Source organism: Triturus cristatus, chromosome 3_2, assembly GCF_964204655.1.
Source record: "Triturus cristatus chromosome 3_2, aTriCri1.1, whole genome shotgun sequence".
NCBI lineage: Eukaryota > Metazoa > Chordata > Amphibia > Caudata > Salamandridae > Triturus > Triturus cristatus.
This window is the reverse complement of record NC_140584.1, coordinates 842,898,995-842,923,097: the sequence shown is the minus strand read 5'-3', so window position 1 is coordinate 842,923,097 and position 24,103 is coordinate 842,898,995. Positions and strand designations below refer to the sequence as shown.

Here is a 24,103-nt window from a genome sequence, read left to right as displayed (position 1 = left end):
CTCTCCAATCCTTTCCCACCTAGGTGGACCTCAGAGGTTTAATACAAGAGCAAGGGGGGCCAAACACGCCCGACTGTGCAGCGCTGTAGGAGCTCCTTCCCCGGGAAAAATAGTTTTCACTGGGAGTAAACTCAAGACAAAAATGCAAATGTGCCTCAAGACCTACCTTCCTCCAATGTCTAATTGTACCTTGCGGAGGCATGTGGCCACAGCGGCCGGTAAATGCGAGGTGAGATCACCAGCAGCGCGCCCGGAAACCTGCAACGCGCACACTGTCCTATCAGACTACTGCCGATGTCCGTGGACTTCCGAAGCGGATTAAATCTGCTTGCAGGAGTGCTTTAAGGGGTTTAGCTTTACAGGGTGTTGCGAGTTGGCCCCTTGTGACCCGTGTTCCTGGTAGCAGCGACTTTGTTTAGGGGGGCAGCCTTAGCTCCAAGAAGGAATTAATTTCCCAATAAAAAGGGTCCAGCGGCAGCAGTGACTTTGCCTCTAGACCGGCCCGGTGATTTTTCCTGGCTCATTTATAACTTGTGCTTATAAATATCTCTCATCTGCGAATCACGGGAGCCGTAACTGGTCTCTGATGAGCCGCGGTGCCAGGCGGCTGAAGCCTCACTCCTCAGCCGCCCTCTGCGTCAGTTTTAAGAGGCTCGGGTTAGTAATGGCTTCGGTCGATTCCTCATAAACGTGCGTGAAATGTAATTAGACGCAGCAGCTGCGCGCTGATTCAGCCAAATATGTCATTATTGACTGGGACAAATGTCTAGAGTGGCACCTGGCAGTGCTGCTTGAAGCAGGGGCTCTGCCCACGTGCTCTAGTCCCGGAAGCTCTTCGCCCCCCCCCCCTCCCCTTCCCCTCCTCTGTAGAACTCTCCAGCGAATTTCTCCCTCTCCCTCTATCTCTCGGTCTCCCCTACTCTCCGTTTCTCCCTTTCTTTTTCATCCTCTGTCTCTGCCTGCCTTGTGACTGTGCACCACATCCCCACTATAAATGCTTTCCTGTCTCTGTTTGTACTCCCCTTCACTCTTTCATCTCTCACTTCTGTAATCTCCTCTTAATCCCTTTCCCTCTCCCAGTGGCGTAGCTAGAGCTTATGGCGCCCGGGGCTATCCCTAAGATTGCCGCCCCGGTGGGGGAGGGGGGCCGGGGGGGGGAGAAAGGACAGCACGCACTTGAAAGAGGTCCGAGAGACACGTAGCATCGCCGCTAATAGTTACCTCGATCATGCAAGTTACATGTACATACATGACACGGTCCAGGGCTACACAGCTGAATACACCAGTGACCGGCAGTACAAAGGAGGACACACAGACTGCATGATCTATCTGGGGACTCAGAAAAACCACATGCGACATCTATCAGAAAGCTGCGTGAACGATTACCTGGTAATCACCTCAGCACAATGTAAACATGCACATACATGACACTGTTCGGGGATCCGTCATTTACAGCTGACAATAAATGACCAAACATCATGGTCCCCCCCATTAAAGCAGTGGGGACGTGCACAAACGTGATGTGCTCTGAGGACCCAGAGCCAACTTAACAGTGTCGAAGCCTGTAATTCTTTATCTTTCAAAAACAGCAAATTAATTATTCACAGGGAATGACTCACTGGGTGCCCTTAGAACTAAACTCAGCACAAAGGGGTCAGTCAGCTCCACAACCTTGCCAACACAGACCAGATACAAAGCCCGCTCTGGTGGCCCAATGGCAACAACCAGGGATCACGCCCTGTCATTACTTCTAAGCAGCAGCAACCAACTCCCTGGGACCCAAAGCCAGCTTGTAATAGTGCCTCTCTCCTTCAGAGCAGCCTCAGCACACACATGGTGCACAGCCTACCCAGGGGGCCCAAAGCTAAAATATAGGGAGTGGAGACACATTGTCATCACAATCCTTAAAGCTGTAGGGGCCATGGGAATATGTTCAACCCTATCCAGGGACTCCGTGAATAATCAGAAGAAACAAGAAACATTACATTTTTCTGCAATTTTGTTTTCACATTACTTTCATGGTAACCAACAGTGTTAAGTCTGCAAAAACAGTAAAATCATAATAACGTGTCTAGTATGGAACGCCAAGGCTGTGTAACACACGTCCCTGTAACACACGTCTTCAGCTGCCTCCCAGACCCGAATGTCGGCATGGCAGAATCAAGGTCTGGAGAAAAATAACCACTTAAAAGAAGTCCGGATATGAAGTAAGTTATGTGTGCTTTTACGCATGTGTGTTTCAAAATGTCCACGGCTCAATCATTGGACAGTGGTAGCTTGCTACTACTGGTATCGCTCTACTCACAGACATCCAGGAATAAAGCCCTTCATCAGATCCCTTACGCATTTCAAAAGGTTCATAACCTTAGTGGACACAGACCTGGATGCGCCTAGACAACTGCTGACTAACTGGAGCAATCACACTGGCAACCTGCAATCACAACTGGAGCTCTCGTAACCTAGGCCCTGGTGCCCTGGGATCAGAGAATACCAGGTTCTTCTCTTGTATCTTGTATCTCAATCTTTTGTGTTCCTTTCCTCTCACAAGCCAAAATGCTTAAGGTAAATAGCTCACACAACATTCAACTCTCTCTAGAACTCTAGGCTCTACAGATGAAACCATTATTTAGGAAGAGAGAGTAGAAAGGCTTGCCTGTGCTCGCAGGTAAATGTATCAATGAGAGAATGGAAGCAGAGAGGTCAGTTTATCCCTGCTGTTTCCTGAGGAGAATTACAAGAAGACATCAACATAATGGCAGGGTAGAGACTGACATTTACCCAGAGACAGGTGCAATAGCCCACATGTCTAACTGGCGCTAACAGCACAGCCACCACTAGCTCAGATGAAGACTTATTCCACACTCAGCGCTTATAGTACAAGTATCACTCATATGTCACAGATAGCAAAAGTACTACTTACGTGCCACAGTGACCACAGCTATCATCACATGTCAAAGGCAGCTGATTAGTACCATTCATCTGATCAATCCCTTGCTCTTCTGGTTAATTTCTTACTCAGTACAAACAGCAAATCTATCCTTTAAGTTTTTTGTCAGCAGAGCTACTCTCACCAGACAACAGAGCATTCCCAAACAAGTTACAGGGAGCAAAGCTATGCCTTAATAGCAGCTGAGCTATCCCTGAATAGGTGATTGTCCTTCTGACAATCTGTCTGCACGGTGTCTAAGCAACTAGGGAACAGGGAACCAGTGAACAAGAGGGGTTCGGGAACTAATGCTTTCAGGATGGCGTTTGGAGAAAGAGAGCCTCTCATACTTTAGTGGGACAGGTAAAACAAAGGAACCGGGAGACGCAATAGATAGGCCTTGGAGACAGAGAGGCCTTAATATTGAGCAGCTTTAGGCTGGGAAACATCAGGCAGAGTAGAAATGGAAGGCTAGAACAAGACAACAGAGACATTGAAAGCAAGAGACAGGCCAGTTCCAACTACAAGGATGCAGGCAAATAAGAACCTAGGGTGGAATGTTTGAATTTGAACCTAGATGAGGAACAATGCATACCAAAGGAGAAACATAAAATCCACAAATATTGCACTAGAATGACTCTTGCATCAACCACCTGTGTCATGTAGAAGGGCACATGGCATTACTTTCAAACAACACTACCATAGCTGACACTAATTAGGGGGAAGGATTCAAGGCCCTAACCTCCACTGTGAACCACCATGCAGAACCCCCAAACACACTCAACATTAACACAGGTTAGGCTGGAAAGTGTCAAGAGTCTCTCCCCCCCCCCCAACTCCCTTTATAGAACAGCTCTATGAGGATAACCAATGTCTTCCAAGCCAGCCACCCACATTAATGTGATTCAGTTCCTCTACTGGAAAACCTCTGATGGATGAATCACAATGTCTGCATAAAGTGCCGAGGCCAAGTAATTGGCTATCTCTGAACCATATCTGGCAGGTCAACATAACAGAACTGCTGCTACACATGCTAAACAATGCTCCGTGTGTTTGGAAACGTTGCATACCAGCTGTCCATACTGTCCCTATGCTGTGTGTGAATTAGCGAAGCTTTAAGAGACCGTTCCACGTAAAAAAACAAAAGAAATCAAAATGACTGTCCTTGTCAATTTTTTTTATATTTAGCTGCTTACAATTGTGTTTCCATTATTTTTTTATAAAATTTCCCAAATTAAGCTTGAATATTGACGTTCAAACAGTTTGAATCAAACTTCTATGTAGGTACACCAGGAATACACTGTTGTATGTATCAAGTCTGCATCATCTAGGGCTGTAAGGGCACAGCCTGTCACCATTTCACATAATTATATTAAAAAGTAACGAAGTGTGCAAGGATAAACGTTTCCTGTCTCTGTCCCCAGTTCTCTCACAAGAGGAACCTAATAGACAAGAACTGCGCCGGGGCTTACCTGTTTGAATGAAGCTCCCCTCACGCTACATTCCACAAACAGTGCTCCAGGTTTAAATGTCTCGTCCTCGCAAGCACCAGGAGACCCCAAGCCTAGGCACCCCAAGCTCCGCTGCACAGCGCCGTCCACAGGAAGCGAAAGCACTATTTTGTGTCCCGACCCGGACCAGACCCCAGGCGGCGCGCACAATGAACCCGGACGCCTCCGCCCAGCGTGCAGTCAACCTCGCAGAAGCTCGTGCGACGTCACGGGCCTATGCTAGGTGGTGGTGGCGGCGTGCGTACGCTGCAGGCAGCAGTTGCAAGCAGCAGGTGGCGGTGCGCATGCGCTCGTACTTCAAACAGGGCCGCGCGCGTGGCACTGGTGGCCCATTGCATTGGCCTTTATAATTTATTTGGGGACACTGACACTACTGTAACAGTAGTGTCAGATTCCCCAAATAAATTATAAAGGCCGCCGCAACGGGCCACCAGTGCTGCGCGACCGCCACCCCAAAAATAGTGCCGCCTGGGGCGGACCGCCCCCCTCTTAGCTACGCCCCTGGAATCAGGTGAGTGAGATGGGGCGTGAGAAGATGGGATGAAATGGGAAAAGGGAGGGTGGGCAAGGGAGATGCAATGGTGACTGAAGTGTAATGGATGGAATGTAAGTGGATGGAAAGAGATGGGAGAATGGTGGGATGGAATGCAATGGGATAGGGGATGGGAAAGTAAAAGGGATGGGGTGGTCTTTGGGATGGGCTATGATGCGAGGTGATGTGATGAGATGAGGAGAGGGTAGGTGGGGTTGGGGTTTGATCTTGTAACGTTCAGATGGGATGGATTGAGAAGATGGTGAGGTAGGATTTGATGCAAATGGGATGGGGTGGGGTGAGATGTGAGGGAAGAAATGAGATGTGAGGGAAAGGGGTGAGATGGGCATGGTGGGGGTTTGGTTTGATGGGACAGGGTAGAGTTGTGGTATAGGGTGGGACAGGAAGGAGTGGGCCAGGGTGGAATGAGGTGTGATGAGAAGGCAGGGTACAGTGCTGCATGGTAATTGTTACTTCAATGCTGCACACTGGAGAACTGAATGTCAGCCTTGGATACATGGAGAATGTGAGAAAGGACAATTGTAAGAGCACTTTTCAAAAACTTCAAATAAATAAGAGTTATTGGCACCTGAAGCATTACTACAATAAAAGTAAATAGGATTTTTTTTCCAAATTAAATAACATATTCTATAATTACTCACAGAGTGCTCTGGTTATCAACCTTGAAAGGATGAAAGGCTAAGATCCACTTTACTGCGATGCAAACTTCTGACCTGCAGGTAAAACTAGAGGTCTTAACTTGCTGGGCCTTCTTGCTGGCTGCTGACGTATTACCACTCCTCCACCCACTCCTTCGGCATCGTAGTGCAGTGTGTGCACATTTTGAAACATAACTAATCAGTCCAGAAAGAAGTGCGGAGGAGCTATTCAGTTTCACAGTCCCGCAGGTTTTATATTACTAAAGAGAGAGAACGCACATATTAGCCCCACCTTCAGGGGCTGGAGCCTACTTCTGCTGCTAAATTAGCTGGGGTAAGGCTGATTTTGGATATTCGCGCTGAAGAGGAGAGAAAGAGTTGCTTTGCTGCAGAAGATGCAGGGCCTGCGCCACTAAAACATTTTACAAATGCAGTGATCCAACCTCACGAGCGGGCGGTGGGGAGGGCAAAAGTTTAAGCATTATCAAAATTTCACAGGCACTTTTGTAAAATGCGAGGCATTTTTACAAAAGTGTTGATATTGTGATTTTTTTTGCAATCATGACATCCTGAAGGGTTTGATTTACACCTTAAACAATAAGCATGCTAAATCTATTCATCGGTTTCTATGAAATGGTAAATGCAGTTCATCCCGAAAGTTTCCAACAGTCAGTTTATGTGGCATTTAACCGTTTTTCTATGAAATCACGTACAACCCTGTGGAGCAGGTAGGCACAGACTATGGCTGGTGCTTTGAAGAGACAGCCATTGTCACTTGGTGCTGTGTATCTGTGAAAGCATGCAGAACTTCCACAGATCAGACCCAGTGATGGCTCTCTGTGATCTCACTTCCAAGCAATCACCTGCTCGCACACAATCACCTGCTCACTCGCACGCAATCACCAGGCCTCGGGTCATCTACTGCATGCATTAGCTAGGCTGTGAAACAGTGGCGGTCTGTAGCCAATCAGTTCATGGACTGTCCAGTGCATCACACGTGAAAAACTATTTCAAGATGTTATGCACCTACCACATGTTTACTGCAGAATGTGTAACGTCATGCATATGGTTGCTAGATATCACAGCTGAACACTGACACACAGGCTCACCATAAACCCATGGCAAGTTTAATTCAAGAAACTAAAGAAGCTATAAACATATCACAAACACACCCTCCTTCACCCCCACTCAGTGGAGTGTGAACACGGAAGCACATTGGAGCAACTGTGCTTATAGCAGAACTCACAAAACTTGTGTACTTTGACATTTTTTTTTTTTGCATATTTATATAGCGCAAACTCGACCCGAAGGTATTAGACCCAGGGCCAGCTTAAGTGCTGGTGGCGCCCTGTGCGACGTTTGTTGGCGCCCCCCCAATGACCACCTCCACCACCACAGGTATCTCTCGCTAGCACCCTTTAACAGTGACCAAGTCTCCATAACCACACTCTCTCAGATGCACTGAATTAGTTATAGCGCCACTCATACCAGTGTAGGGTGTCCGAGCACTTTGCATCACACACACATTACACAGAGACAATCAATCATACGCGTGTAAATCAGTGTATAGGAAATGTCACATAAGCCAAAGGACTAAAAGTGTAGGAGTCACATGTCATCCATACTGATAGGCAGTATAGTTTAAGAGTGCTTGGTGTGGAGAAGCACAAACTCCGAGGCGAAAATGGAACCGCGTAGTTGGGAGTTTTCTTTAATAATAAGAATCGATTTCAAGCCAAATTAACCCTTTTTGCAACATTAATTAATGTTCTAATGTATACTCTGCAGTCTGTATGCAGTTCCAGGATGAAAGTTAATAGCTCACTATACTATATTAGGACTTTAAGTTATAAATTGCAAGTAACAAAAGGATGTCTCTTTTGATAGCAGTAACCTGCTGATCTGTTTGCATCATACGCACTCTGTAATCTACTTGGTACACGTTCTTTGCAGCAGGAATATTAACCCTCTGCACCCTCAACTATACAAAATGCTGATCTCTCGCCAGGAAGGTAATTAATCACACGAGTTATCTTGACATTTATGTAAGGCCTGGTAATTGGGGGGGAATGGGGAGGGGGGGGGAGAAACGCTGCAGCAGGTGCTTCAAAAGCATAATAAAACTTTCAAACACGGCGCCGCCAGGAAGCCAGCACCTGGTGTGGTGACCTCGAGGCTCGAACTCTGGTGTCCAGCACCAAAGGCGGCAGTTTAAGCCGGCCGAGGGACCACATCCTCTCCCCTTCATCTAAAATCACTTACTTGCGAAGTTGCGCCCGGCGTTCTCAGAAAGTGCCGTGGAGGGTCCTCTGGTCTCTGCCCTGCCTGTAGTCCACGTCCCCGAACAATCAACTGCTTCGAGCCTAGGGCGGTACATCGCTTCTAGACTCGCAGATTTGTATTGTATCTATCTTCTCTCTGCCTGCAGCTCCGTCGGCCTGCCACCACCTCCGCCCGGATCGCTGTTAACCTTGCAGAAGCTCGTGTCCTGCGACGTCACGGGCCTATGCTAGGTGGTGGCGGGCGGTGCGCATGCGCATACATTTCAAACAGGGCCGCGCGCGCGGCACTGGTGGCCCGTTGCGGCGGCCTTTATAATTTATTTGGGGACACTGACTGACACTACTGTAACAGTAGTGTCAGTGTCCCCAAATAAATTATAAAGGCCGCCGCAACGGGCCACCAGTGCCGCGCGGCTGCCGCCCTAAAAATAGTGCCGCCTGGGGCGGACCGCCCCCACCGCCCCACCCTAGCTACGCGCCTGCCCTCTCCCAGTCAGGTTGTCTTGTTGTGTGTGTCTCTCTCTATACCCACTTCATCATTATTGTCACTGATTTGTTCCGCATCCCTCCTCCTGACTCTATTCTGTCTCTGCCCTTATTTGTATATTGCATTCAATCAATCAATCAATCAAGGACATTTATAGAGCGCACTACCTACCCATAGGGTCTCAAGGCGCTGGGGGGAGGGGGGTGCCGTTACTGCTCGAACAGCCAGGTCTTCAGCTTCTTCCTGAAGGAGAGGTGGTCTTGGGTCAGGCGCAGGTCGGTCGGGAGGGAGTTCCAGGTCTTGACGGCCAGGTAGGAGAAGGACCTTCCTCCTGTTGTCGCTCTTCGGATGCGGGGGACGGCGGCGAGGGCGTGGTTGGCTGAGCGGAGGTGGCGTTTGGGAGCGTAGAAGTTGATTCGGTTGTTGAGGTAGCTCGGGCCTTGGTCGTGTAGGGCTTTGTGTGCGTGGGTGAGGAGGCGGAAGGTGATTCTTTTGTTGACGGGGAGCCAATGCAGGTCTCTGAGATGTCCGGAGATGTGGCTGGTTCGCGGGATGTCGAGGATGAGTCTGGCTGAGGCGTTCTGGATCCGCTGGAGTCTCTTCTGGAGCTTGGCGGTGGTGCCGGCGTAGAGGGCGTTGCCGTAGTCCAGTCGACTGGTGACGAGGGCCTGGGTGACGGTCTTCCTGGTCTCGGTGGGGATCCACCAGAAGATCTTCCGTAGCATGCGTAGGATGTTGAAGCACGCCGAGGAGACGGTGTTGACTTGCCTGGTCATGGAGAGAGAGGAGTCCAGGATGAAGCCCAGGTTGCGTGCGTGGTCTGTCGGTTTGGGTGCGGTGCCCAGGGCGGGGGGCCACCAGGAGTCGTCCCAGGCGGAGGGTGAAGAGCCTAGGATGAGGACCTCCGTCTTGTCTGAGTTCAGTTTCAGGCGGCTGGTCGTCATCCACTCGGCTACCTCTTTCATCCCTTCGTGCAGATTGGCTCTAGCGGCGGCGGGGTCGTTGGTCAGGGAGAGGATCAGCTGGGTGTCGTCGGCGTAGGAGATTATGTTGAGGTTGTGTTGGCGTGCGATGGCCGCGAGGGGGCTCATGTAGATGTTGAAGAGGGTGGGGCTCAGCGAGGATCCTTGAGGGACGCCGCAGATGACTTCGGTGGCCTCTGACTTGTACGGTGGTAGGCGGACTCTCTATGTTCTTCCGTCGAGGAAGGAGATGATCCATTCCAGAGCCTTCTCCTGGATTCCGACGTTGCTGAGGCGCTGTACTAGGGTGCGGTGGCAGACAGTGTCGAATGCCGCGGAAAGGTCTAGGAGGATGAGGGCCGCTGTTTCTCCGTTGTCCATCAGGGCTCGGATGTCATCGGTGGCGGCGATGAGGGCGGTCTCGGTGCTGTGGTTGGCTCGGAAGCCAGACTGTGAGGGGTCGAGGGATCCATTCATCTCAAGGAAGGCGGCCAGCTGCTTGTTGACGGTCTTCTCGATGACTTTGGCTGGAAACGGGAGGAGCGAAATGGGGCGGTAATTCTTGAGTTCGGTGATGTCCGCGGTGGGTTTCTTGAGTAGAGCGCTGAGTTCGGCGTGCTTCCAGCTCTCAGGGAAGGTGGCGGTGTCGAAGGATGTGTTGATGATGTCTCGCAGGTGGGGTGCGATGACAGCGCCGGCTTTGTTGAAGACGTGGTGGGGGCAGGGGTCGGTCGGAGATCCTGAGTGGATGGAGTTCATCGTGCGGACGGTGTCTTCGGTGCTGATCGGAGTCCAGGCGCGGAGGGTGGTGGTGGGGGGTGGTGGTTCGGTCGTGGTGTGCGTTGGTTGGTTGTTGAAGCTGTTGTGTATGTCCGCGATCTTGTTGTGGAAGTATGAGGCGAGGGAGTTGCAGAGGTCTTGCGATGGGGTGATGTCGTTGTTTCCTGCGCTGGGGTTGGAAAGCTCTTTCACGATGTTGAAGAGTTCCTTGCAGTTGTGTGCGTTGTTGTCTAGCCGGTCCTTGAATGCAGTTTTCTTGGCGGCGCGGATCAGCTGGTGGTGCTTCCGGGTGGCAAGCTTGAAGGTGGTCCTGTTGTCCGGTGTTGGTTCCCTTCTCCAGACTTTCTCGAGGGCTCGGCAGTTCTTCTTGGAGCTCTTGAGTTCGTCGGTGAACCATGGGGCTTTCTTGCTGCCGGGTCTGCTGGGCGGGGTCCTCAGTGGGGCGAGCTCGTCCGCGCAGTTGCTGATCCACTTCGTGAGGTTGTCTGCGGCCTGGCTGGGGTTCGCTGAGCTGCATTCTCTCCTTCTTTCTTTACTAGCAGCCAGACGTCTAGACTGTCCAATATCCACTTGGTGACAGTCCACTTAAGGGCCCACGTGGTCCCTGTGGCTAATGCAGGGGACCAAAATCAACAATGTGCCAGCTCCCAGGTGGGCCTCAAGGGTGACTAGATGATCAGTTGCCTCTGTATTGAAATCCACCAACCACAGTGCAGTGTTTCCAGTGACGGGACAGTGACGTGACAACCAGTGCTTCATTTGTAAAAGAGAGAGTGCTGGTGCCCAAAGCTCTGCTCAGAAACCCCCACTCCTGCAATCAAATGTCGACGCCTTGAATACCAAGGATCCATAGTCTTGAATCCACCTCCTGCATTCCTTATCCTCTACCAGACACTCCCTCCCCCTTTATCTCACCCTTGCAGGTTCCGGCGTTCTCCGTTTGTTGCGGATTTTTCATCTTTCTCTACCTCTGTCTTTCCAATTTGTTTAGTTTTCCCTCTCTTTCTCTCGTTGTATGTCTGATCCAGAAAAATAAGTGCTGGTCCTAAAAAATGAGTGACGGTGGCCCCCACCGACAACCCCTGGCTCAAATTAAGCAATGCACTCAATGGGTCAGAGATGATGCCAGTTCTCAATTCTTGTAGATGATGGAGGGGCTTCTCGACCTTGACGGCCTTCTACCTTCTCCTGGGCAGCGGGTCTGTGACAATTTTATGGCCCTTGGATAGTTTCGGTCTGTTGCACTGTTCACTCCTCCTGGCCTGGCAGGCACACTCCAGCTTCTCAGTTGACAGGTAGGCCTTCCCTCTCTTCCCAGATCACAACAACAAGGTGATTCTCTACATGATTTACCAGAATTACGCCCAGACCGCAGGGAGGATAGCAACCCAGCAGATAATCTCCTTGTGGTCCTGCAGCCATCTGTCCTGCATAAGTGTGCACGCCTCCTCAGGGTTGAGTCGATGATGGTGAACAAGCATTAGCTATGGGGTTTAGTACATATACTCTTCTGCGGCTTTAGGCGACCTTCCAGATCCATCCAGAGAATCAGCCAAAGTTAAACATTTGTGGGCTGCTTACATTTTGGAGGAACATTCTTTCGATGGCCAGATTTCAAAGACTTCTTGGCCAGTTTCCATATTGAGGTCACTTCTGATTGGCTCATTTGTGAAGCATATTAGCCTGTCAGGAGGCTTTTTTCTGCTTTTGTAATTAAGGGAGAAGTCAAAACACAGGAAACGGAGAATTGGTGAGTTTCACTCAGGCAGGAAAAATCAACATTGTGACAGAGATAATGGGATGGAGACCTCATCCACCCCCAAGAAAAACAGGGTTCGGAGAGTGGAAATTAAAAGTATAAATGAAGGCAAAAATGTCAGAGGGGAGGCGACCAGATCAGCCCAAAGGAAACCATCTTATGCAGTGCACATACACACATGGGGTCCAAATGGCCCGAGGGCTCAGCAGTTAATTTGTAAACCACACATTCCCAAACATAAAACCTGTATCCTTCATACATGGTTCTAGCATGATGAAGAGACAGGGCCTCAGTTAAGGCGACTTTATGGACCTTCTACAGGCAACAGACGACAGGGAGTCTCGTCACAGGAAGACAGGTAGAACAGCCTTAGTCCCTGGCATTGATCACCACATGGTCTGAGTTGAGACGGTTTTAGCCACTGACTCAATATGTGGGAACATTTTTGGTGCTTCTAGACTGCAGAGCACAGGTCTAGTATCAACAAGCACATAGCACGTCGAGTGGGATTGAATGATTGTTGAGATAAGTGGGGGAAAACAAAGTGAGATCCAGAAATCACAAGCGCAGGGTGGCACGGCTTCACAAATCCATGCATTTCAACATTGACCCATGCTCTGTAATTGTAAGACAGAATGCAAGCTCTAAGACAGCAGCAATGCTACCTCGAACAAAGGACTCTTAGTCTCTGCTATGATATCTTACACATTATTTTTGTTCAGAATTCACCAATTATTGGACTATTGATGTTGTGGTGTTAGTTCTAACTGTTGACTTCAGTTGTGATTCTAAGGGTGTGCCCCCAGAATATCGAGGTAGGAATCTCACCAAACATGGCAAGTATAGATTTTCTATATCTAACTCCAAATGTATGTTTGTCTATGAAATATATACATGGTGCATAGATGTGGAGTTAAGAATAGTACATCTATACTGTGTTTACATGCACCTACCTTTCAATATATTGTCACTCGATATTCTGTCCACGATATTACAGTATCACGATATTACTAGCCTCGATATTCCATAGTCCAATTGATTCTGGGCATAGAACAGCAATTTAGGTACTTCTCGTCTTGCACCTGAATGCCTTGTATGTGATAGTGAGGATTGGTCAAATTGGGTCTTGCGGGTATTCTGAGTGAAGGGTGTGAGGCCTTTTCTTAGTCAAAAGGTTACTCAGCGGGAACCTGTGTGGGTCATTTAATTATCGTTGGTCCAGGACAACCAATCTTGTTACCCTCACAGTGGATAACCGAGTCAGTCTATTTATGACTCTCTTGAGGAAGTGGCGTTGAACAGTGAATGCTTACTCCAGGAGTTGGCAAGGGTTTTGAGACACCATGACAAAGTAAGTAACACAAAAAACTCAGGGGCATATTTTTAAGAAAATCACGCTGTCACCTTGCTGCGCTGCACTGCATGACATGGACAGGGCAGGAAAGCACCATATTTAAGGCAATACGGCACATGCCTGTCCTTTTCCCCTGCACTGGTGTCCTTTTGGCTGCCTAGCTTCGACGCAGGCATGCATTGCACCATGGTGTAGGGATGCCTGTGTTGCATTCTGGATCGTTCTTGTGCAGGAAGGGGCACCTTCTTGAACAAAAACAATCCTGGGAGGCATATTCCTCTTGCTATGTGTCCCGTAGAATGCAGCACACATAGGAAGAGAAAGAAAGGAGGAGAAAAATAAATATTTCTCCTCGTTATGCCTCCCCTGGGAATTTGCAAAGTTTTGGTGCATTTCCAGATTTGCAAGTTTATGTAAATCTGAGAATGCATCAGAAACCATGGGAGTTACATGGGAACACCATGCAACACCCATGGAATGCCTTCCCAGAGCAGAGTGAATGAAATGAATGAATGAAATGAAAATAAAATGAAAGTAGCATTTGTAAAGCACATGCTCACCCGTAGGCATCCCAGCGCTAACGGCAGCAACTTAACACTTAAGCGGACAGCAAGGGAAAAGATGCGTTTTTACTTTCTTTCGAAAGATCAAGTAGTCAGCCTCAAAGCGTATGTGAGGAGGTAGATCGTTCCATAGCTTTGCCACATTATGCGAGAAGAGTCGGCCCCCGCTTCGAACTCTTCTGATTTTCGGGACTGTGATCAGTCGCTTATTTTCAGATCTCAGAGCTCTATTTGGGTGGTAGGACTGGATGAGAGTATGCATCAAATGAGCGCCTTTACCAGAGAGTGCTTTATGAGCGATGCATAAAGCCTTAAACTGAACTCATTCTTTAATAGGGAGGCGGTGGAGGGAGGCAAGAGTAGGTTTGGCCGACATACGCCTGGGAGTATTCAGCAGCAAATGAGCTGCACAGTTCTGCACAGTCTGCAGTCTTCTGATCGTAGGAGGTGCTGCTACAAGATATAGTGCATTGGAATAATCCAACCGCGAATAATTAATGCTTGAACCAGCAGCCTATTAGCACTAAAAGGTAATAGAGGGAGGATCTTTCTGATCAGCCTCAGCATTCCGTAGCAGCTAGCCGCAACCTTTCGAGCTTGTTCTTTAAGGTCTAGGTTACGCTCAAGCCACACACATAGGCTCTTAATGTGTTCTTTGGGGTTAGGGGCTGGACCCATGCAACTGGGCCAGAGATGATCTATATTCAGGGGGGCTGAGTTGCCCAGTAGCATAAGCTCAGTCTTGGCCCCATTGAGCTTTAAGTATGATTCATCCATCCACTTAGAGACAACTCCAAGACATGAGGCTAAGCCTGGTGAGGAACTGTCTGGCTGGTTGATAGAGACCACCAGCTGAGTGTCATCAGCATAAGTGACTATTTGTACCCCAAATGGCAATACTATTTTGGCCAAAGGGCCCAAATAAATATTGAATAGGGTGGGGCTTAGGGAAGATCCCTGAGGTACCCCACAGTTTAATGGCACAGTGATTTGTGCTGTGTTGCGTTACTCCAGATTTTTGGAGCTACTTAGAGCCACGCAAAGTGGCTTTGCGTGGCTTCAGAAATCTGACTTAGAGATCTGTGTGACAGATGTACCACGCTGCATGGTGGAAACATGACACAAGCCTCTCATAAATATGCCCTCAAATGACGAGCCAGTGCTATATCTTGAAAAAAGAAACAGCCACATATACGATAGACAAAGTAAACTAAAATATGCTAGCACATTCAACAGCCGGGAGATGACTCAACACACCTTCATGCACTATAGAGGTGCGTTGGGTTGTATTTTAGTTATTTTCTGTAACATTGTATCTATTGACAATGTTAACTTATGTGACTGCCTTCTGGACATATTGGAGATCTTTGCCTCTCTCTGGGACAGAGCGCCAAGTAAAAATGATATGCTGTAGCAATCTTGCAATGGTATGTGTGGCCATCGGCTTCATTAACTGCGGCACTGATTGTAAGACTAGACAACTCAGGGGCATATTATCAAGCACAGAGTTAAAATTATCGCCGCTCTAGCGGCAGAAAACTGCCGCTAAAGCGGCGATAATGGGCTTGATAATATGCCCTTGAGAATTCCAATTGATGCCCATGTTGACACCAGAACATGGGCTTCTTTGGGAATTCTCAAGGGCATATTATCAAGCCCATTATCACCACTTTAGCTGCAGTTTTCTGCCGCTAAAGCGGCGATAATTTTAACGCCGCTTCTTGATAATATGCCCCTCAGAGAGCTGAAGTCTGATCTGTTGAGTTTCCTGTAAAAAAGCAAAACAAATGTGAAAAGCATGAAACCAAAAACCCACCACGCTAAACATAGAGGTCCCACTCAACGTAGGTATTGGTGTAGTTGAGAGTTCCTTCACAGTCTCTGTGTCCGAGTAATTGGCGACCGGGGTACTGGTTTCATGTGTCTGGTCAGGACTCCGATCATGAGTTTCCAAAACCAGTTATGGTGCCAACTGTTTTTCAGATAGTAGCAAAAGTGCAGAGGGTATAGTGTATCAGCACTCACCAAGAAGTCCCTTTAGTCTAACTGTAGTGGTCCATTTCTACATACCCACCTATCATGGTCAACATTTTCCAGTGGCAGGGCATACACTGCAAACAAAGGCTTCCCAGTTTCCCACAACAGGGCTAGGGATCCAGTGGCATAGCAAGTTCAGGTGGTACCCGGTGCTGAAAAGTTCTTGTCACCCCCGGCTTGATAAAATGGCAAAAATATGTGTTTAAAACCCATATTTTTGAAATTTTGTCACCCCCTCAGTGATGACACCCAGGGCGGCCTGTTCCCACCGCACCCCCCTTCCTATGCCACTGTAGGGATCACAAGCAATTACTGCAACCTCGTAGATTGCCTTCAAGAAAGGGGTGAAAGACCACTTACTAGATAGTGAACGATAATGGGAGAATGCATACAACTTGATCCTGCTCTTTCCTAGCTATCGTAGGTTTGTTGACATTTTCTTGGATCATCTGTGTTGTTAGAAATCTTTACGAAAAAACCTGATGTGCCATCTCCTTCTTACCATGTTACTAACAGATTTTACATTACAGCTAGGTTATGTGATAAGATGTTCAATGTATTTACTTCTTATTTCTGTTCATCAGCCAGCTTGTTGGTGTTGTATGTTGCTACCTCCATACTACGTTTTAAAATTATTCTCTGCATATTTGCCTTATCCATGTTAAGCTTTCTGTCGCTGACACTGTTAAATCTACAAAAAAATCAATAATAATAACATAAGTACCCAGGAGAGGTGAAATTCTATAAGGAAGAAGAGATGACATTTTTCCCATGTCATCCTGGGCACAATGGACACACCAGGGTAATGTAGCTCTCCTTCACCCTGTTTTGGACCCTCACGAAGGAGCCAGGAGACAGGCATATACTACAGAAGGCAGGCAATAGTTCATTTGTGTAGGTGGTAGTGGGTGGTTGGCAAAGGCACTCATTTTTGGGAACTAAGATGTATTTTTCATCATCAGAATTTGATCCAGAGTAAGAGAAGAAAGAATAAGATAAAGAAGAAGGGAGAGGCAGAGGCAGATAATAAAACGGGGGCAAAGGAGGAAAGCAGTGATAAAAAAACCTGCAAGAGTGCGATAAAAAGACAGAGGGCCTTATTAGGATGTAGGTCGTAAGGCCTCCGACCTTAGGTCAGAGGCCTTACGACCGACATCGTCGGTTTCAATTCCGACAAATTGATTATGATACAGCTGGTTGGAATTGAAACCGGCCGGTCATTCCTGCTGCCTTCCGATGGGCCATAGAAGCCAGTCTGCTAGTAGGAGACTGGCCCGTAATCCAAATGGAAGGAGTTTCCAGCTTCTGGATTACGATGCATGGTTTCCATGCTGGCTTTTCCGACATAGAAACCCTGCTGGAAAGTATGTTTGGGGGCCGCTAGCAGGGCCCCCTTTCCCTTAAGGCCTCTGGTTGGAGGCTAGGAGGGCACCTATGGTGCCCCCCTGTTAATCCCTGCACCTTGTGGTAGGCACCCTAAAATGCCTGCCACGGGATGCAGGGATTAAGACAAACTCCCATTTCCCTATAGGAGCATGTACTATGGCCGGTGTATGGCCTAAACACATGCTCCCATGCAGGGCCGGACTGGGAACCGAAACCAGCCCTGGCAAACTGCTCGTCCAGGCCCACTGGGGGGAGGAAATCATCTGAGCTGTTTGCTAGTGCCGGTCTTGCCAATATTGTTACAGGGGGCCGATATTGTCAGTCCACCGGGGAAACGCCTGTTCCTGTGGGAATGCGACCGAACAGTATTCGGTCGCATCATAATCAGGCGGTCAGGACCGCTGACTGGAGGTTGGGCGGTCCTGTTTCCGTGACAGTGTCCGCCCGAAATCGTAATAAGGCCCAGAGTGTAGAGTGGTGGATGAAAAAAGCATGAAGTGGAATCCAGACTAGGCATGCTTGACATTTGGCAACCCTGATTCGCCAGCGTCTTTTTACTGTTATTTATTTATTTATTCATTCGTTTATTTATTTTTACAAAAATTAAGAACTGAAAGCAGGCCCACATGAGTAGTTCTTAAACTCATTCTGTACATGTGTTTGTATTCTAGAGCTGTGTGTTGGCCGCTGTACGGAAGGATTCAATATCACCCGCAAATGCCAGTGTGACCCTTTGTGTGTCTACTACCAAAGCTGCTGCTTCGACTACGTGACTGCCTGCAAGCCTAAAGGTAACTGCGGCATCTGCAGCCCCGGTCTCCCATGGCCCTCCTGTGCGCCTCATACACAGCACAAGCACCTACTGGGGCCCTGGTCTGCCATGGTCCTGCTGTGCACCTCATACACATCACCAGCACCCACTGCAGCAGATAGCTGCCATGGTCCTCGTGTGCACCACACACACAGCTTCAGCACCCAGGGGGGGGGCAATGTAAAGCATCCACCATGACACCACACAGTCAACATCAGCACCTGTTGCAGACCATGCTGTCCATGATTCTGTGGTGACACCATACACACCAGTAACCAGCACACATTTAATGGTGTCTACGCCAGTCATCAGATGCAGGATCACTTCCAGCATCAACACTCACTTCTGCAAAGCCCTTGCTCTCACATCTCTAACAAAGCAGCAGAAAGCCACGCTCTGAAGCTTAGCCAGTAATGTGTCTGCAGTGACACATTACACAGCGCACTTATGGTGAGCTAAGCACATAATTGTCGTGCTATGACATTTGCACACAGCAAAACCAAAGGAAATGATGGACGGAGTGTTGAACATTGCAAGCACTCACCCTCAGTCAACTGATCTGGGGGTCTGAACTGGGGTGGCAGAGTGGGCTAAAGAACGATGGTGGATTAAAGCCAGATCAATTGACTGGGGGTGAGTGCTTGCAATGTTCAACACTCCGTCCATCATTTCCTTTGGTTTTGCTTCGTTCGCCATAAGTTGGCAGGGTATGCTCAGACGTGAGTCCCTTGCTCACTTTGCCACTGGATTCAAGCAAGCCTGGCTGAAGACGGCTGAAATGCCAGAAACCGGTCCTAGGAAGCTTGTTTCCGGTCCAGGGAAGACATGGCTTGGCAGTTCGGGCTGGACTGTTCCCATGAGGCACAGGGTCAGACTGATTTGCATATGGCCATGTCTGAACTGGGGTGGCAGAGTGGGCTAAAGAACGGTGATGGATTAAACCCAGATCAGTTGACTGGGGGTGAGTGCTTGCAATGTTCAACACTCCGTCCATCATTTCCTTTGGTTTTGCTTTGTTCGCCATAAGTTGTCAGGGTATGCTCAGACATGAGTCCCTTGCTCACTTTGCCACTGGATTCAAGCAAGCCTGGCTGAAGACGGCTGAAATGCCAGAAACTGGTCCTAGGAAGCTTGTTTCCGGTCCAGGGAAGGCATGGCTTGGCAGTTCGGGCCGGACTGTTCCCATGAGGCACAGGGTCAGACTGATTTGCATATGGCCATGTCTGAACTGGGGTGGCAGAGTGGGCTAAAGAACGGTGATGGATTAAACCCAGATCAGTTAACTGGGGGTGAGTGCTTGCAATGTTCAACACTCCGTCCATCATTTCCTTTGGTTTTGCTTTGTTCGCCATAAGTTGGCAGGGTATGCTCAGACGTGAGTCCCTTGCTCACTTTGCCACTGGATTCAAGTCAGAGACACTGTTAGCGATTCTCAATGGGGTCGCAAATTGCATGCCTCATGGATATTTATAAAGCACTCGCAATTTGCGACCCCAATGAGAATGGCTGGCCCTCCCAGGTATGGTGGCCTGCTGGGCTCAGCACATATTCATGTCTGGGACTGCTTTTAAATAAAGCAGTTTTTTTTCTTTAAATGCAACTCGTTTTCCTTAAAGGAAAATGAGCTGCATTTAAAAAAAAAAACAATTAAACGTTTTCGTCCCTGGGACCGCTGCCTGCCCCTAAAATATATTTTACCCCTGCATTTGCAAAGGGGAAGGGGCCTCCTGGGTACCCCTTCCCATTTGCTAATGCATTACCACCCTCTTGAAGAGGGCGGTAAATTGTGAGAGTTTTGCGACCGCAATTGCGGTTGCAAAACATTCTTACGTAGGGTAGTGAGTTGCAATTAGGAAGGGACGCCCTTGGAACGCCCCTTCCAAATTGCAAGTCGCAAATCCTTATTAGCGAGTCGCAAATAAACAGTGACTCGCTAAATAGGGTTTGTACATGGCCCTATAGGTTTTTGCATGCGCAAACGGGTCGCAAACTCGTTTGCGCATGCAAAAACGGGTCGTGCATCTGATCCGTGGTCTCTAGACTGATGTCTCTACTGCAAGACCCATGTCACTAGAAGGACCTGGCTTCAGACGTCCATGCCAGCCCCACACTTAATGAGTTTAATACCAGTTTAAAGGGTGTCTCATGGAATTGGAGTGGAGGAATAAATAAAGGTGCGTGTGATGTCCAAAATGCAACTTGTCCATCTTGGCCATGTATCTTAATTTTTGCTGATCATCTCTCAGAAATCAGCATCTAGGTACAAATGTTTCAATCAACTTCTTTTATGTTCCCTTCCATAAGTGCATTCCATGCAATGTACTGTTTCTGCCCGTAGCTGAGGCATTTCTGTTTGAAATGTTAACGAAGGTGTGTCATAAACAAAATAAAATGCAAGCACTGCACTCCCCTGCCTGATAAAGATGCATCTATCATCCTTCCACACCTCTTTCTGGACCGAAGCTCTCTGAGATCCACAACCCTATCTCCTTCCATCCAGTGTCCACGGAAACCTCCCAACATCCCACACGCACAGCTCTAAATCCCTCTACCCCTTTCTGCAACACAGCCAAAAAACGTTTAGAAGGTGTTACAAATGCTCTAACCACCCCTAGGGCACACAAGGTGTTGTAGCAGTGGGTTAAATGAATTAGCTCAAGCACTTTGATTGTATATTTTGGTTGTCTGTTGCGTCACCCTCCGTAAAATGTGTATGCCAGGAAGGAAGCCTTTAGTTGCTGGGACCTCACTTGTAAGTCCAATGGGCGACTGGAGCAGTTACCACATGCAGAGAACCAGCCCTCTTTCCATAAACGTAAAAAGAGGGCACAGTCATCAGTAGTGCATCAGTCGCAGTGGCACCAGGGCCAGAGACTGGGAGGACTATTTGTCCACGCTTGCCTTGGGGCACGTGGCACCCTTGCTATGCTACGGATTTCACTCAATCAAAAACAGCAACCGTGAACCATGCTCCTTGATACCTACCTCACATCTAACTCACTGCTTCATGCCCAGCACCAACTCTGCCTCACGAGCAGCCACTCGCTCTTTACTATTCCCTGCACCTGCTTGTTGACACAGCAACACGGCTGCTCCCCCACATTTAAGGTCAGATCACTATCATATACTAGGGACTCCTGTTCATGTAGGTCTATCCCTTTGAACTTGCAGCGATTCATGAGTTGTGTAGAGCTAATGGTGACATGCAGACCAAATACCACAAAGCGAGCACATTGCAAAAGCAGTTTGTTCACTCGCAGCTTCTACTGAAATATATTCTTCTCACATACGCCTACAACTCAGGGAAGTATTTATCAGAATTAAGCACGCTTTTGTAAAAAGTAGTCAATGCAAATTGTTAACTGCACTTTGTTTGTGTCTGCAGTCACACGTGGGGACGTCTTCGCCTTGCCGGATGATGAGTATGGATTTGATACCTATGACGAAGCCACGGGGTCACCACTGTTTGCCACAGAACCTGCGGAGACAGAACCCACGTTGGCAGATCTTTTGGCGATAGACCCTGTGGAGACAGACCCAGAGATCACTGACCCTGTTGATACAGACCCGGTGACAACAGTCTTCGAGGAGGTTGGCCCAGTGATGCCCGATCCTGTGGTGATGGACCCTGTGGAGGCAGAAGCTCCACTACAAGAGGCCACAGAGCCGGCAGCTGTGATCCCAAAGCCTCTCTCTACTGCAGAGCCCACAGAGTCTGGTACCTCGGAGTCCGAGCCACCTAGAACCGAGACACAACTCAGCCCAGAAGAAGAAGAAGAGGAAGACCTGTGCAGTGGGAAGCCCTTCGACGCATTCACTGACCTCAAGAATGGCTCCATCTACACCTTTCGAGGTACAAACTCACAGGAGGCATTTAACATTATTAATTTCTGTTAGCCCCACGGGATCACATAGGACCCTTTCCCCCTAATATGTGAATTATAAATCCAGAACAAAAAAAACCTTAAACTTTCCGCATTCTTGCCCACATTGATAACCACTGGTATTGGTTGTTAAATGTTACCAGAAACACTTATGTCTCACTCTTAATGGATAACTTAGGCAGCACCCATGTCCCTGGTATGTCACAGAGAGGTTGAATCTGTTATAAGTGAAGAAATAAACATGACACTTAGATGGATCTGCCGTCATCCAAGGGACATCTCTAATAGGTTCCATGAAGGAAGACTGGGTGCTCCCGATGCCCAATAAGTATTGGACATTGTCTATGGGGGCTTATGCATGACTGCCATTGACTACAGTGGGTATCGTGAGGTGACACCTGAGTATCACTCTTGAATTTTTGTGAAGATATGCAGGAAATGGACATACAGCCTGGTGCATTCCCATGTCCTGTGTCTTGCCTGTTCCCGGTCGCCTGGCGTTCATTACCTAGGGTCATTCTTGCTCCTACTCAATTTTAGCTCAGATCCCCCAGTCCTTCCAGTTCCTACATGAACATCCAATGACCTGCTGCTGCTATCGGCCACATGTAGCCCATATCCTTCCGTCCTTCCTGCTCCTCGCCACTTTGCCCCAATGTTCCTCTGTTCTTCCTGCTTTAAGTCACATGCCCCTACTCAGCTTCACGTGCCGAGTAAGATGCCTGCTTTCCTCTCTGCTGTAGGTCACACGGAGCCCATGTTTTGCTGCTCCCCACTGCTCAACATCAAATTGAGTTCATTTCGCGCTCTAGCTCCTGAACAGGTCACAGAAAGCATGCTTCTTGCTGTCCTTCCAGCTTCAGGTCACAAGAAGCCCATGTCCTACTGCCCTTCTGGTGCTAGATTACATTGGGCCCGTGTTCTGCTGCCCCTCCTGCTCCAGGTCAGATATATCGGCCCCTCCAGTCCTTTCTGCTTTTAGTCACCTGGAGCCATATCCTGAATACCCTTGATGTTCCTGGTCTGTTTCTGAGCTTGGATTCCATGTCCTTCTGTTCAAGGTCCATTTGGGCCAAGTCCTTCTGTCCTTCTGATGCTGCTTGCAGGACCTCAGTGCTGTGCAATTCCTTCTGTTCCCTGACACATCCTTATTGTTGCTTCTTAGGAAAGTACTTCTACGAGCTCGATGAGAAGAAGGCGAGAGATGGCTACCCGAAGTTGATCCAGGATGTTTGGGGGATCCCAGGCCCCATTGATGCAGCCTTCACTCGTATCAACTGCGAGGGGAAAACTTACATCTTTAAGGTGGGGCCAATGAAGATATTATAGGGGGATTATTTTCTAAGCTCACTCTTCCATTTAAAGTGTCCTGCAGGTTTTCCCCTGAGTGCACAGACCACATACGTCCACATTCAGATAGCGCTACAGGACACATAAAACCCATAAAAATATGCATACGACTAATGCAGGCATTCTAGGGAAAGGTGTTATTCTAATCATAACTCAATAAATGTTTCCTCATTATTACAAGAAAGAGCTGACACTGCCCGCCCTATTTGGAGATGATTGTCCCATGTACTATTTTCTCTCTTCAGGACCACAAACAAAAGCCCGGCGGTTGCAAAGCAAAAAAAATATATATATATTGGATCCCCACAGCTTTTATTTTACGGAAACAAAAAAAGCTTGCTGAGCGGGTCCATGAAACATGGCGGCTGCTCTGCAAACATTCCGTGCCTTCAGCTTCAGAGAAGCTGCCTCAGTGGTAGTTCCACTGATGGTACAGTGATCTCTGCCAGGCAGGTACAGATCTCTAAAATGGCAGGAGGTAGTTGGCCAGGGTATCCGAGGTTATTACCTGTGCTCCTTTGTCAGATGGCAGGCCTCCCGCCATTCTCTAAGAAAGTCCCATTGTCATGAATGAACAGAGGAATACATAATGGTGCATGACACATTTGGAAATGATTGTATGAAAAGAGCTGAGACAAAGAGGTGCCTGGGGGCTTGATAACTTGAGTAGGTAGGGATGTTAAAAGCTAATTGGCGGGGAGTGGGGCGAGAGTTGGCTGTGTATTAGTATGGGGAAAATGAGGTTCTGTTGGATTGGGGCAGGGCATGTGGGTTGAAAACCTGTTTGATAAGGTGTGTATTTAGAACTGTTGTTACTTTT

General features: G+C 48.3%; 1 protein-coding gene across 1 annotated transcript in view; it reads left to right on the top strand.

Annotated features, from left to right (window-relative positions):
* The window catches only part of VTN (vitronectin), a 59,529-nt gene that overhangs the window by 9,692 nt on the left and 25,734 nt on the right, over positions 1–24,103 (top strand). Inside the window, exons 2-4 of the mRNA XM_085649104.1 lie at positions 17,910–18,029; positions 21,435–21,902; positions 23,099–23,238. Coding sequence (XP_085505230.1) covers positions 17,910–18,029; positions 21,435–21,902; positions 23,099–23,238 — 728 coding nt within the window. The remainder of the gene's footprint in view (positions 1–17,909; positions 18,030–21,434; positions 21,903–23,098; positions 23,239–24,103) is intronic.